The sequence below is a fragment of the Zosterops lateralis genome, assembly GCF_965231275.1.
Source record: "Zosterops lateralis genome assembly, chromosome: 29".
Taxonomy (NCBI): Eukaryota; Metazoa; Chordata; class Aves; order Passeriformes; family Zosteropidae; genus Zosterops; species Zosterops lateralis.
In genome coordinates, this window is record NC_139789.1 from 1634322 (window position 1) to 1648172 (window position 13851).

General features: G+C 45.0%; 1 protein-coding gene across 9 annotated transcripts in view; it reads left to right on the forward strand.

Annotated features, from left to right (window-relative positions):
• Nucleotides 1-13851, forward strand: part of DOT1L (DOT1 like histone lysine methyltransferase) — a 75047-nt gene that overhangs the window by 12309 nt on the left and 48887 nt on the right. For all 9 annotated transcript variants that reach the window (XR_014591960.1, XM_083880147.1, XM_083880148.1 and 6 more), the window contains exons 2-6: nt 3924-3967; nt 6393-6467; nt 8740-8803; nt 10676-10904; nt 12408-12502. Coding sequence is in view for 8 of the 9 variants with exons in the window: in XM_083880147.1 (XP_083736273.1) it covers nt 3924-3967; nt 6393-6467; nt 8740-8803; nt 10676-10904; nt 12408-12502 (507 nt within the window). In the remaining variant the exon portion in view is untranslated. The remainder of the gene's footprint in view (nt 1-3923; nt 3968-6392; nt 6468-8739; nt 8804-10675; nt 10905-12407; nt 12503-13851) is intronic.

The following is a 13851-nucleotide window of genomic DNA, read 5'->3' on the forward strand; positions in this document are numbered from 1 at the left end:
GGAGAAACCTGTTGTAAGAATCGGAAGTGTGAGGCTGTTCTGTCCTGCTGGCTGAAACTGTGCTCCACTCTTTTCCATAGAATGTTGGATGCTCTTAGAAGTGACTTTTGAGAAAGTGTCTGCTTTCTTTCTGTTATTTTTTCCAATGAAATATCTTGGCAAAAACTAGTGAACTTTCTCTGGGAACTCACGTTTCAATTTAAAATTCAGAATTTAGGTTGAGGACCAGAACTCTGTGAAAAGTTCAGCTGGAGGGGGTTGGCTGTAGCAACTCGATGGGTATTTGTTTGGTTTGTTTAAAACTTGTGAAGAGCTTTGGGCAGTCTCAATAATTACTGAAGACTGTAACTCTTTACTTTAAATACTTTCCACATTAAAGAGATAAGGATGATTGTGAAAAGCTTCCATTTATGTGGCTCATAAAATTCCAAGGGCCTCTCAGACTACATAAATACAGGAACATTGGAAAGTACACCCAGGCCAGGAGCAGCACGTAGTGTGCTCCATCCCCTCCAGTGCAGGGAGGAGGGAGGGAGGGAGAGCAGCCTGGAGCAGGAGGAGGGTGAATGGAGTTGCTCTTTGTGACAGGGAGCACCGTGGTGGCATCATCTCATCTTGTGACTGGGAACAGAGCACAGAGGCTGCTTGAGCCTCAGCCAAAAGGCTTCTGCACACGGGATTCCGGGACTGATGGAGTCTGTGGGAGGCTCTTCCCCAGGAGGTTCCAGTGCCAAAGCCCCGTGGGTGTCACAGTCCAGCACGACACACGAGCACAACCTGTCTGCAACCTGAGTCATGGGCACTGCAGCTGGGAAAAATAATATAAAACTGAACTGAGCCAAAAAACCCCAAACTCAGACCCATGGCAGAATTGGAGAAGCTTTAGGCCACCTTTGGGGTGCAGGGTTGGCTGTTGGCTGAGCAGGGTGAGGTTGATCAGGCTGCTGGTGCTGCAGCAGAGCCATCAGGCATCCCCATCCATCCTCTCAAGCTGCTGGATTTAGTGTTCACCCCCTGGGGCTCCAAAGGATCTGGGTTAAAGCTGCTGCTCCAGCCTCTGGTGTGTGTCTGACCTGAACCAGTGCATCTGCTTGGGCTGCTGATGGCAGAGGCTGGAGCAGGGTCGGGGATCTGGGGAGTTTGGAAGGTCCATGGCAGAGGCTGGAGCAGGGTCAGGATTTGGGGAGTTTGGAAGGTCCATGGCAGAGGCTGGAGCAGGGTCAGGATTTGGGGAGTTTGGAAGGTCCACAGCAGAGGCTGGAGCAGGGTCAGGATTTGGGGAGTTTGGAAGGTCCATGGCAGAGGCTGGAGCAGGGTAAGGATTTGGGGGGGTTTCTATTCCATCTGCCCTTTGATTGCTTCAGACTCTCTCTCAGTGCCATAACCAGTTGCCTGAACATAGATGTGATGCCTGTTGCTGTTCAATGACTTTTCTCATTAAATCATACAACCATAATGATAGAATGGGGTTGGAAGTTTCTCTAAGAAAAGGGAAGCTGCTCTGTATTCTCTTCAGATATGTTTCCACCCTTCCCTCAATTTTCCACAACTCTGCTTTGAAGAAATGAAGAGATTCTATTGGATTTTTTTTTTTTTTTAATATTTGTTTGCAAGACTTGTTTGAGACCTTGGCAGCTTCTCTGCTCTGCCAAAGTCTGTTAGAGAGCAAAGTAAACTTGGGAAGTGTTTTAGCATGGGAAGTTCAACGGTAGTAGATGTGGAACTGGTTTGGATTTCTTTATTCCTAGATAATGTCACAAACTAAGCTCAAAGGCCCCTTCTGCCTGGAATTTTCATGTGAGGTTGTGCAAAGTCACTTAAATTGGCTGATCTGCAGTTGTAGATGTGAACTGTGATTTTTTTATTTTTTCAGATTGATTTTTTACTTTTTAACCTGAGACAGAAGGATCTGTTAATTAGACAATTTTTGTCTCTTATAGCAGTGTTTTCATGAAGACCTGTAGGACAAGGCGTCTCTCATGTGCTCTGCTCACACTACAAATGTGGGGAGTAGAACTTCCTCCCAGGAAATGGTTATGCCAGAATAAGTCTGAATTCACTTTTCCGGTATAATGTGCTTATGTTGATAAAGCAAATTCTGACTCTGCAGGAACACAATTTACTGTGAGAGCTGGATCAGCCCAGGGGGGCTCTGCTGGGATAATTCTGCATGGAGTCAGATGTGAACATTTCTGGGGGATGTTTATGGATGAGCTGCTGTCCTGGGTTATTCTTACACTTGACAGATAAGAAATAAGAAGAAAGAAGTTCTCCTCCCTCCTTGTGCCCTCCTTTCAGTGCACAGAGAAAAGAGGAGAGAACACACTCTTTTATTTGTGCACTGAGAGGCAGGAGCAGCTTTTAGTTCTGTTGCTTCCCTGGTTTCTAGGCCAAGATTTATCAAAAAAATTACCTGACATTCCTGGGAGACTGGATTATGGATGCTGCTGTTTTCTGTAGGGTTTGGACTGTCCCAGCCCAGGAGACTGGAGGAAACACAGCCCCAGATCTGTTCTGTGGTGTTTGGGGTGCTGCTGTGGCCAAGGCAGTGCTTAGCTCCAGGCTCTGTGTGTTCCATTCCAAGTGTTCTGGCTACTGTTGTTGGCTATTTTTCCTTCTCCGTGTTGTAACTGGAATGTTTTGGTTTTTTGGTTTAGTCTTCTGTGTGACTTCTGGATTTGGGATTAACTTTTTGTCATTTGAAAATGAGAACTTCTGCAGGCCTGGCTGATCCTAAGTGCATTAACTGGTTGTACAAGGGAAAATGTGTTTCCACCTGGAAATAGGGAAGCTGAGATACTGATAGAAAATGCTTCCATTTGACTCATATCATGTCCTTCCATGTTTTGAAAATGAGATAATACAACCATTTTCTGTCATCAGCCATCATCTGTTTTCTTCTTTCCTTCCCCTGCCCCCAGTCCTCTGCTTTGTTACCTGTCCCTGCCCTTTGCTACAGAATTTCCCCATGTAACTTTACAGAAATGACATTTCTGCTGCACAAGACAAGGGAAATGATTTGAGGGAGCCTTTGCACTTGTATTTCTGGAAGGGCTGTAGCTACAAGGCTCCTAATTAAAAGGTCAAAGCCACTTGCAGAAGCAAATGTCTAAATATAGCCCCAGCTTTGTGCAGATGGACTCTGGTAACTAAGGCTTCACAAGCTGGATACATCAATGTGTGTAAGGAACTCCTGTGGCTTCCCTAAAATAGAACTTTTTTTGTACAATGTTGCATATAAATGCAGCTCCAAGAGCTCTTTTTAGCATGAATTTGTAATAATTTGCTAAACCCACTTGTGCTTCTGTTGCTCCTGAATAAACTCCCAAATGAAATCAACAAACCTCTGAGTCTCACCCTGATGTGGATGTGTGATGCCCAATGTTTATGTGGTTTGGATTTCAGTTCATGAGCAGGGCTGCATATTCAGGCTTTTTTCTGTGTGCTCTGAGGCTGTTTTTCCTGCACTGACATCCTCTCCCTGTTTATTGGATGCTTTATTTTAGAAAGCCATTCCCTGTGTGAGAATCTCGCTGCCCATCTGGAGCTGGGAGCCTGTGCCAGATGCGGGCCAAGGGAATCAGCTGTTCATTGGGAACTTGCAGTCAAGTACCTGCTGCATCCAATAATCCCCAAAGGCTTCAGTCAGTCACACAATCCCCAGCCTCACAGTCCCTGACTGCAGGGAATGACAAAGAAATAAGTTGAATGACAATTCCTTCATATTAGTCAGAGACACTTGAAAAATTTATTTCCTTAAGCCTTATTTTTTCTTAGAGGGCTCATTTGGCTGGCTTCAATGAGTGGAATTCAAAGACTCCTTTCCCAGTATGCTTGGCACCTGTATCCTTAAGAACACTGTGATTCCTGTAAACTCTTGACAAACAGCACCTGACGTGTCTTTTTTTTCTATTTAATTTCAGGACAAACACCACGATGCTGCTCATGAAATTATTGAGACAATTCGGTAAGTGCTCGGTGCAGCCTGGCTGGGACCCCTCCTGTGCCTCACTGCAGCTCTGGGAAGGGATGTCTGGAGTCAGGACATGCAGGAGGGCAGCAGTTACCATTTAGCAGCTCTGAGTTATTTTCTAAGCTGAATTTGCTGCAATACAGAGCTCCCTGCCAAATAGATTTTGTTTTATCTTGTCATATTCTATTCTATTTTGAACAGAGTTAAAAATGTGTGGTGGTGTTCAGTTTTAATGCTTGTGGCAGTTTGTATTTGAGCTTTGGACAGACAAGGTTAGGGAAACATCCTTGGCTTGATGTGTTATGTCCTGATCTTGACTCTGCCCACCCTCTCTGTTTCCCCTGTTGCTGTGATCTTGCAGCATTTGGGTTGTTTGGCAATGATCTCCCTGTAGCATTCCTCTTAATCCTGCTGATAGAGTTGGAACAGCGTGGGGAAAATGGGAGGATAAAGGTGAAAGCCAACTGTGAGGAGCAGGAAGTCAGAGGATTTCCTAACACGGGCTCTCAGGACGTGACTTGCTGTTATTTCAGCAGGATTAGGATGGGACTTGCCAAAGAACAACTTTTAATAAATGCTACATGAATTCCCCAAACACCTGAGGGATGAGGATAAGTTATCCCCATTACAAAGCTGTTCTTGTAAACTGCGTTAGATCCTTACAGGCTGCCCTTGGCTCAGCTCGGGGCTGTGTCTGCAGCAGGTTTTAATGCTTGGGTGGTGCAGATACAGGTGAGGGAGGAGGTGTTTTACCTGCAGAACAACCTGAGCTTGAAATTTGGTCACATATGGCAAAGGAAAGGGTAGTAGTGAGTCTTGTGAGCTCCCAATGTGGGTGAGAGAGAGCCAAGTGCTTGATAACATCACTCACATGCATGAAATCAGAGTATTTCCCATGGTCTGGCGTGGCAGAGGATGTGGAATGAGGCTGGAGCTGAAAATTTTTTTCCTAAAGGAATTTCTTTTCCTATCTACACAACACTGCCAGTGGTGCTGTCACTTTGCTTGGACTGGTGGGGATAAGATCCTGTGCCTTGGGATCTTGTGGCATCATTTGTTAGTGGGGTGTGGAGAAGGCTCTTTCGAAGGGGCTCAGAGGGAGTTTGGGCTGGAGTTGTTGGTGCTTTCTGTGCTGGAGGCAAAGGGAAGCTGCCTTAGGAAGCAGTTGGGTCAAATAATGTTTCACAATTGTGTTTTAAGCAAGGCTGGAGTGAATTCAGTGTCAGAAGCTCTTGTGCTGCCCTTGCCTTGTGCAAAGTGCCCACAGTGTTATGAAAGTAATGGGTGAGAGAGTGCAAGGAAGCCTTTACCTCATCAGGCAGTGGAATCATGGAATCATGGAGTATCCCAAGCTGGAAGGGACACAAGGATCAAGCTGCTGGTAGGCAGCTGTTGACTGCCTGTTCCTGTGATTTAAGAGCAAGAAGTTTGCAGGGAGAGGCCTAGTGCTTTTAGGGGAGATGGGAGATAGCAGAAGAGGGCCAGCCATACGTGTCCAAGTTCTGGTTTTCACTGGCCTGTGTAGTTATTAACCACGTGTGAATCAGCCAGAAGGAACAGAACTGTTGCATCTTTAGTATTTTTTTTTTATTATTTATTTTTACTATTTTAATAGTGAAGAATGGAGCAAAGTTCTTGAGGAAAAAATTCTGTGATTCCTATTGGAATTCATCTTGTGATGTGGGGATTTTTGATGCTGACAGTGCTTTCCAATTTGATATTTGTGGAGGAAAGTGTGTGCAAAGCTTCTGTGGCTTTTAAATTGCCTTTGAAGGGAATTAATCTTCCTCCATTCCACAAGTGGAGCTCTCTCCTGTGAGCTGCCATTGTTGGATGCACTGCAAGTGGGCACGTGCTTTCCCTCTCTGATGGCCACAACACACACAGGGCTGTGTTAATGCAGAGTATCAAAGGGGTCTTTTATCAAAATTACTTCTAGAAATCTGGTTTAGTTGGGTGTGTAAGGTGTAAGAGCAATTTAGACAGTCCCCAGAGGAGAATATCCTGGCACTGAGTGGTTGGTGACAGGGTTTTGGGTTGCTGTGGGAAATGTCTTCTCCACATTCAGCTTTGTCAAAGCTTCCTGCAGCATCAGACTTCTTTGGAAATGCTGCACTTCTGCATTTTATGTTAGATTAACATCAGCCATGACTTTGAGTATTTTTAGACACGTGGAATACATTTATCACCTCATTTTGAAGCTTTATGCTCCTGCCAGTGGCTACAGGCATCTTGCTGTTTATTCAGTACAAATGTGAACTGTTGCAGTTTCCCATGATGTCTGTTCCTAGCAGTACTATGAGCTCCCAGGGCTGCTGCAGGATCCTCTCTTCATGTAGAGCAGTCCAGAATTGAGACAAACGACCTTATTACACTTAATTGGCAATACCTCTATTCATTATTTCTTCTCTCCTTCCAGGTGGGTCTGTGAAGAAATCCCAGATCTCAAGCTTGCCATGGAAAACTATGTTTTAATTGACTATGATACAAAAAGGTGAGAGGAATGTTTTTGTTCCCAGCAGGAGTTCAGGCCAGCACAGGGTGTAGTGAACCAGTGTGTAACTGGTTATTCTTAGACACTACCAACTGAAGTTTTCTCTCAGAACTGGCTTCAGCCTCTGCCGGAGTTATTTTGGTAGGAAATGTGTAACAGCAACATTGGCAAAGGCAGTTGGATTAAGGACATAATTGGAAACTCCGCACAGCTCCAGTGCAGCTCTGCTGTACGTTGGATTACTCACTGTGAAACAATGATCGGTATCTGCGCCCTTGGAGTGCAGCCAGGGTGGGAATCTCAATGGCAGTGAGGTTCCTGCTCCCGTAGTAACCAGGAATTCCTGCTCCCAGCAGGGCATGGCAGAGCTGGGTGTCAGTGGGAGCTGCACCTTCCCCTCCCTCCTCTTCCTGCTGGCTGGGGGCTGAATTCAAAGGTGAAATTCCCAGGAGTGTTGTGGGCAGTTGGAGGGGTTCCGACGTGCCTCAGTTACGTGGGAATTCATAGCCACAAGCAGTTCAGAATGAATGTTTCTCATGGGATATTCCCCTCCTGGCTGGGAGAGGCAGATCCTGACCTGTGGTGTGTCTGTGGAGAGTTCTGAGGTTCTGTGCATGGACTTGGCTCTACTGAGACTGGGAATAGGGATGATGATCAGCTGCAGTTTACAGAAACCTCCTTGGTTGCCTTCATGCGAAAGACTGAATTTATCCAAGTAGAATGACTAAACCGTTAGAAGAAAGTTTACAGATGAAACTGCATTGCTGTGAGTAGAATCACAGAATATCCTGAGTTGGATCCCACAGGGATCATCAGTCCTGGCCCTGCCCAGACAATCCCACCCTGAGCATCCCTGAGAACGTTGTCCAAACATTCCTGGAGCTCTGGCAGCCTTGGGGCTGGGACCATTCCCTGTTCAGTGCCCCAGCACCCTCTGGGGGAAGAACATTTCTGAGCCTAAACCTCCCCAGCACCACATAATTCTGTCGTGATCTGCTTAAAGTATTGCTTCCTCTTCTCCCAATTTTCAATTGTGAGACTTGTTAGTCCCTGTCTTCCTCCTGGGAAATCCAAAAGGATTAATCAAGGTCAAGCATCCCTTATCATTAAAATCCATTAGTCTGGATTTGTGGATTGCTCACAGCAACTGCATTAGTGTAATTTTGTGATTGTGGCATCCTCACTGGGTGTGTTTCATTGGGGACCATCAGTGTGGTTGGCAACAATGCTGAATAAAAGTGAAACCCCTCTGTTCCCCGAAGTCACCCCTCACTATCTTCCTGCAGCTTTTCAAGGATATCATGAACTGGAATTCTGGCAATGATTTCAGTCTTTTTTCTTCCTTCAAAAAAACTTGTCAGAAAAATCACTGGCAGCAGATGGGCTGAGCCAAGGATGAGAAGGAGAAGCAGCAGGTTATGGAAATGCAGACAAACCCCGGTGCAGCCTCTTGCTTTTCCCAGCATGGAAACAAGCACAGGCAGCTGGAAGCTTGGAATGGAATGGGCAGAACTCATGGGAGAGGTGTCCTGGGCAGTGTAGTGACCCTGAGGATCACAAGAGACTGAAGTGTCCCTTCTGATGTCCCCTGGCCCCTCATCCCTTCCCAGCTTTGGCAATGCCCTTGGTTTAACGATGTCACTCCTGTAACTCCTTGTATTGTTTTTGTTGCTGCTTTGTGGCTCTGATTACATCACGACTGATGTTCTCAGGAATTTACTTTCTTTCCTGGTCTGAGGTGAATTGATTTAATCCTCTCAGCTTGTGTCATTAGGGCATCTGCCTGGGCTGACCATAATCCCAGCCAGCCCATGGAGCAATCCCCAGGCTTTCCTGATGGGTGGTGTTTTAGGCTGTTTTCTGGCTCTTGTCTGCATTTTCAGTCTCAGAGTGAATTTCTGGAAAAGCATCTGGTTGTCTCAGGACTGATTATTGTGGAGAGATGATAGCAAAAATGAGAAAAAATGTACGGACCTCTTAAATGTCTGCTCAGCTGAAAATATGGAGAAGAGGTTCTGAGAGTACAGAACTTGACCAGGAAAAGGGCTGCACTCAAAGTATGACTAATAATAAAGGAACTAATATTATTTGTCAAGTACTCCTGGTCTACTGAGGATTTTATTTAAAGGAAACAAAGTCTTAAATCTATGTATGTAATTACATATTCTGAGAGAAACAAACCCTAAATACTTACTAGGCAAGAGGATGGAAAAGCCCAAGGTTTTACCTTCAAACCTGCCTGTTTTGAGCTGCCTCTGTTTTCTCTCCCCAGCTTTGAGAGCATGCAGAGACTGTGTGACAAGTACAACCGAGCCATCGACAGCATCCACCAGTTGGTGAGTACTGAATTTGGGCCCTGCCGTGGTTTTTGTGTGCCACGTTTGAGTTCAGGTACTGAAGGACAGCAGAAAGTTGTGACTGACTCAGTGCTGCGTTATTCCTGTTCCTGCAGCACCAGCAATATCCAGCACTTCCAGTTTTTGGGGGGGCTTGAGCTTGGTATTAAACTTATTTTCTTAATCATACCTGGGCAGTCAAGGAGTTCGTATTGGAGGGACATTTTTACAGAAAGAAAGGGAATTAAACACCACTTTTTGTTCCCAAATTCAGAGTTGTTGCTCTTCCTTGTGCCCTTCTGGCACTGTTATTTTGCTGCTTGGAAACAGCTGACTTGCCTTTAGGGGGAAGGAAAGGTTTATCTGCATTTAACACAGGGATTTCTCATATAGATTGACTTTTGCACAGGGAAATCTGTGATTTATGGGTACTTAAATAATCCATATGAACTCTCCTGTGTGTTGTGGAAGTGATCCATGGCTTAGGAATTTCCTTGCCACAGTTCAGCTGCTCTGGCCTGTGGGATCACTGGCTAAAATAGAATGTAATCTCTTTTCAGGCCAATTTAATGAGCTTTTTGGTTCTCTTACCCACCAAAAAGGTTGAACTGGAGGAAGCAAAACATGAACAATGAATAATGTTACTATTCTGCTTAATTTGAAAGTATAGGTGGATTTTTTTCTCTACTGTGCTGATGGGAATTATTTGAAATATGCAGTATTATGGCAACAAGCCTTTTTTGCTGGATTTTTTTTAATTTTTTGGGCCTTAAAAACTTGTGCCTATTTGGATTCAGGCACCTTCATGCCTATGTTGGTTAACAGCTAAACATTAGCAGCTATTCAGCATTTGCAGTTGCTATCTGAACTGGCAAACCTGATGGGTTTAACTTTTTCCTTCCCATCTGAATCTCACAGGAATGTTTAGGAGGAGTCCTGGAATTGTTCTTGTCTTGTTTGTTTTTTATCAAATGGAGAGGTAGACATTTTAAAAACTTCTATGCGTAGGATGGGTTTTTTCTGAAGAAGAAAGGAAGCTTGATTTCCATCTCTTTCCTGCCACTCCCTGTCTGAGTGCATCTGATCCCTCCCATGTGAGAGCTGGAGCAAAATTAACCTGTTCTTGTGTTGACAGTCAACATCAGTTCAGTGGGGATAGCAGAGAAAAAATGAGTGAACAAACCTTTACACCCACACCAACTCCATTCAGTGTTGTGCTTTACACTGCCAACTGGTTTTTGCATCTCTTTAAATTCTCCTTTATCACCTGTGAAATTACCTGTTAATTGAGCTGTGACAAAGTTCAGAGCAGCTGCTGGTGTGCAATTTCTGCAGTTCCACAGAATAGTTTGATTGGGAGGGGTTTTAAAGCCCATCCAGTGCCACCCCTGCCATGGGCAGGGACACCTTCCACTATCCCAGGCTGCTCCAAGCCCTGTCCATCCTGGCCTTGGACACTGCCAGGGATCCAGGGGCAGCCACAGCTGCTCTGGGCACCCTGTGCCAGGGCCTCCCCACCCTCACAGCCAACAATTCCTTCCCAATATCCCATCCAGCCCTGCCCTCTGGCAGTGGGAAGCCATTCCCTGTGTCTGTCCCTCCATCCCTTGTCCCCAGTCCCTCTCCAGCTCTCCTGGAGCCCCTTTAGGCCCTGCAAGGGGCTCTGAGCTCTCCCTGGAGCCTTCTCTTCTCCAGGTGAACAGCCCCAGCTCTCCCAGCCTGGTTCCAGTTCCGTTCACAGTTTTTATCTCTAAGGAGCACCAAGCTGAGGGAGAGGGGCAGGGAAGGGACTGTCCCCTATTCCTCAGCTGGCCTTAGGGCCAGTCCTTGTCCCCATGGTGGGCTCACAGCCTGTCCCCCTGTCCCCTGCAGTGGAAGGGGACGACGCAGCCCATGAAGCTGAACACACGTCCCTCCAATGGGCTCCTGAGGCACATCCTGCAGCAGGTCTACAACCACTCGGTCACTGACCCCGAGAAACTCAACAACTACGAGCCCTTCTCCCCCGAGGTCTACGGAGAAACGTCCTTTGACTTGGTGGCCCAAATGATCGATGAGATCAAAATGACAGAGGATGATTTGTTCGTTGACTTGGGCAGTGGTGAGTGACCAATAAACTCCTTTTTCTTTGCTGTTTGTACTTTAAAACCCTCATATTTGGGAAATAACCCAGAACTGGGGATTGTGTTACAGGATAAGCATCTCTTCTAGATTTCTATTTCTAGATAATCCCTAAAGATGCTCCCACTTTTATGCCAGGATTAAATGGACCAAACAAACAGCCCAGACCTCTTTTCTGGTGGCAGTGAAATATCAGCCTGCAATGCCATAAACCCTTGTTACAAACCCCTTTGTTTGTGTTGGTATTGTTGGATACACTTGTGAAGTAGAAGCAATGTTAAAAATGATGTTTGACCCATAAAGTTGCATTCCTAAGGATTCATCTGTTTTCACTGGATTTGCTTTATGCCCTTTGTATCTGAAAATGGGATTTCTTGACCTTGCCATGTGAAACACTTGGTGTGGAATCTGAAAATGAAGGATTTTTTTGCCTCTGACTTGTCAGTGTGTCAAAAAAGCTTTTATAGTTTACTTGAACAGTTATGAAACCCCACAAAATCTAACCCACAACTGCAACGGAGTCGAGTTTTAAAAGGAAATCATGTCTAGTTGGTGAGGAAACCAGGTATGACTCAAGCACATGTGCAACAGAGATACTGAGTAAGAAAATTATGTTCTTTTTCTTGGTAAAATCTGGTTCAGAACAGGAAAGAAGTAATAAGAATTTCCCCTCTTGGTTGATGTTTTAACACATCAAGCAACATTTAACACATTTAAACCCAAACAAGTGTGTGATACAGGACTTCTGGGGAAAAAAAAAATCAAAAAATTATATTTAAAATTTGAATGTATACTTTAAATAGTTATCTATAAATATTCAATATTTATATATGTTACACATAGTAAAATAATAGATTGTAGAATAGTTAAATGGTATACTATTAAAAAGTATATAAGAATATATTAACATATATTATAAAATATATTAATTATATAATATATAAAATAGAATTATATATATACACACACATACACATATATATATATATGTATGTATATACAGGCTCTTCGGTTATTTTCTCACCCCTGCTTCTCTCAGTGAGACTGACTAAAGTTTCCTGTCAGAGACTGATATTCAGATGAGACCTTAAGAAAAACATCAGAGCTGAGAAACTCTTTTTCCATCTGGAGTGAAACAAAATCTCCATAGATTCTCACAATTGTTTGTCCAGGAAGGTTCAGGAAGATCATATCTGGGCCCCCGAGTGCTGCAGGTTGGGTCATGGGCCCATGTCAGATCCTTTAATCTGCTGTCCCTAGAAATAAATCAGGTGTTTTCCCACTCTGAGCAGCACCAGGGGAGTGGGAATGACTTTGGGAATGCCCAGTGCCTCAGTGTAATTCCAGCTGGCAGCTGAAACTGCCCTCAGCCCAGTCCCACTGGTCATCTGCTTTTTCTGTGTGTACTTTGCTCCAAAACCTTCTCTCCCCTGGCAGTGGTTTCCCTGAAATGCTCTCAGCTCTGGGGTTTTTGTTCCTGCAGGTGTGGGGCAGGTGGTGCTTCAAGTGGCTGCAGCCACAAACTGCAAACATCACTACGGAGTGGAGAAAGCTGATATTCCAGCCAAGTATGCCGAGGTGAGTGAGCCTGGGGAGTGCTGGGTGTGTGCTGTAGCTCACTGTGCAGGGTGACAGGAGCTGTGCTGCAGGGAAAGCAGAATTTCAGCCCTGCTGCACTTTTGCTTCTCAGATCAGCCAGTCCTGGAGCAGTGAGATATCAGCCTGCAATGCAAGGATGTGCTTGAGAAAAGAAGTGGGTCCAGTCTGGAGTGTTCAGAAGGAGCATTGGCATCTTTCTAGAGTGATTTCAGGCCCTGAAAGCTCTTTTCGCAGTAATGTCAGGGCCTGTTCAAAAGGGAGTGCAGTATAAGCTTCACCCAAATACCTGCAGTCATTCCATATCTGAAGTGGCTCTAATGCAGCTCCCAGAGGCCACAGCATGCAGCAGATACAGGAGTAAATTCACCAGACAATTTTTTTTAAAGGCCATATGTCTGCCTGTGGTGGTGATGTCCCTTTTTCAGTTATTAAACCACCAGAAGTTCCTCCTGAGGCCTGTGCTGGGTGTCTGATGTGTAACTGCTTAGGAGGCACCTTAGGGAGGAAAACCATAAAATGGCCTCAAGATGGAGGAGGGGAGATTTAGATTAGAGATTAGGAAGGAATTCTTGGCTGTGAGGGTGGCACAGGGTGCCCAGAGCAGCTATGCCTGTCCCTGGATCCCTGGAAGTGTCCAAGGCAGGGCTGGACAGGGCTTGGAGCAACCTGGGACAGTGGACATGTCCCATGGCAGGGGGTGGAACTAAAGGATATTTAAGGTCCCTTCCAACCCAAACCATTCCATGATTGTTTGATAATGTTTGGTCAGGCTTCTTTAGTCGGGTTTCTTTACACTTCTAATTCTGTGCCAATGGGACACACAGATGATGAGCTCAAGACAAACCTGGGAGGCCACAGGCACACAGAGTCAGTCATGTCTTACCACAAGAACTTTGCTTTCTTCAGTAGCCTGAACAGAAACTGATCCCTCTGAATTATTAAAACACAGATTGAGCCTGAACAGGCTGGAAAATTATCCCTCATGGAGGGAGAGAATAAATAAAACTCCTTGATCCTTCTTTTCAATGATGTGTGTAAAAATGTGTAAGCACAGTTATGAGGACAATCAGTCAAGGACCTAAAAATCCACTTTGTTTCCCCTGCCAGGACTGAGTGGAAGTTTTTACCTGGAGGGCTCTCCCTCTGTGTGAACATCCTGGTTTTGCTTTGGAGCATTTACAAGGAATGTTTACAGGAATCCCCTTTATGTTTAGCATTAAACTTAAAGATCAGCTTTATAAGGAAAAATGAATTTCTCACTGTCACTAACACCCCTTCCTGTCACTGTGCAAACACAAGGCTTGGGTGAAAACAGTAAACAAAAGAAT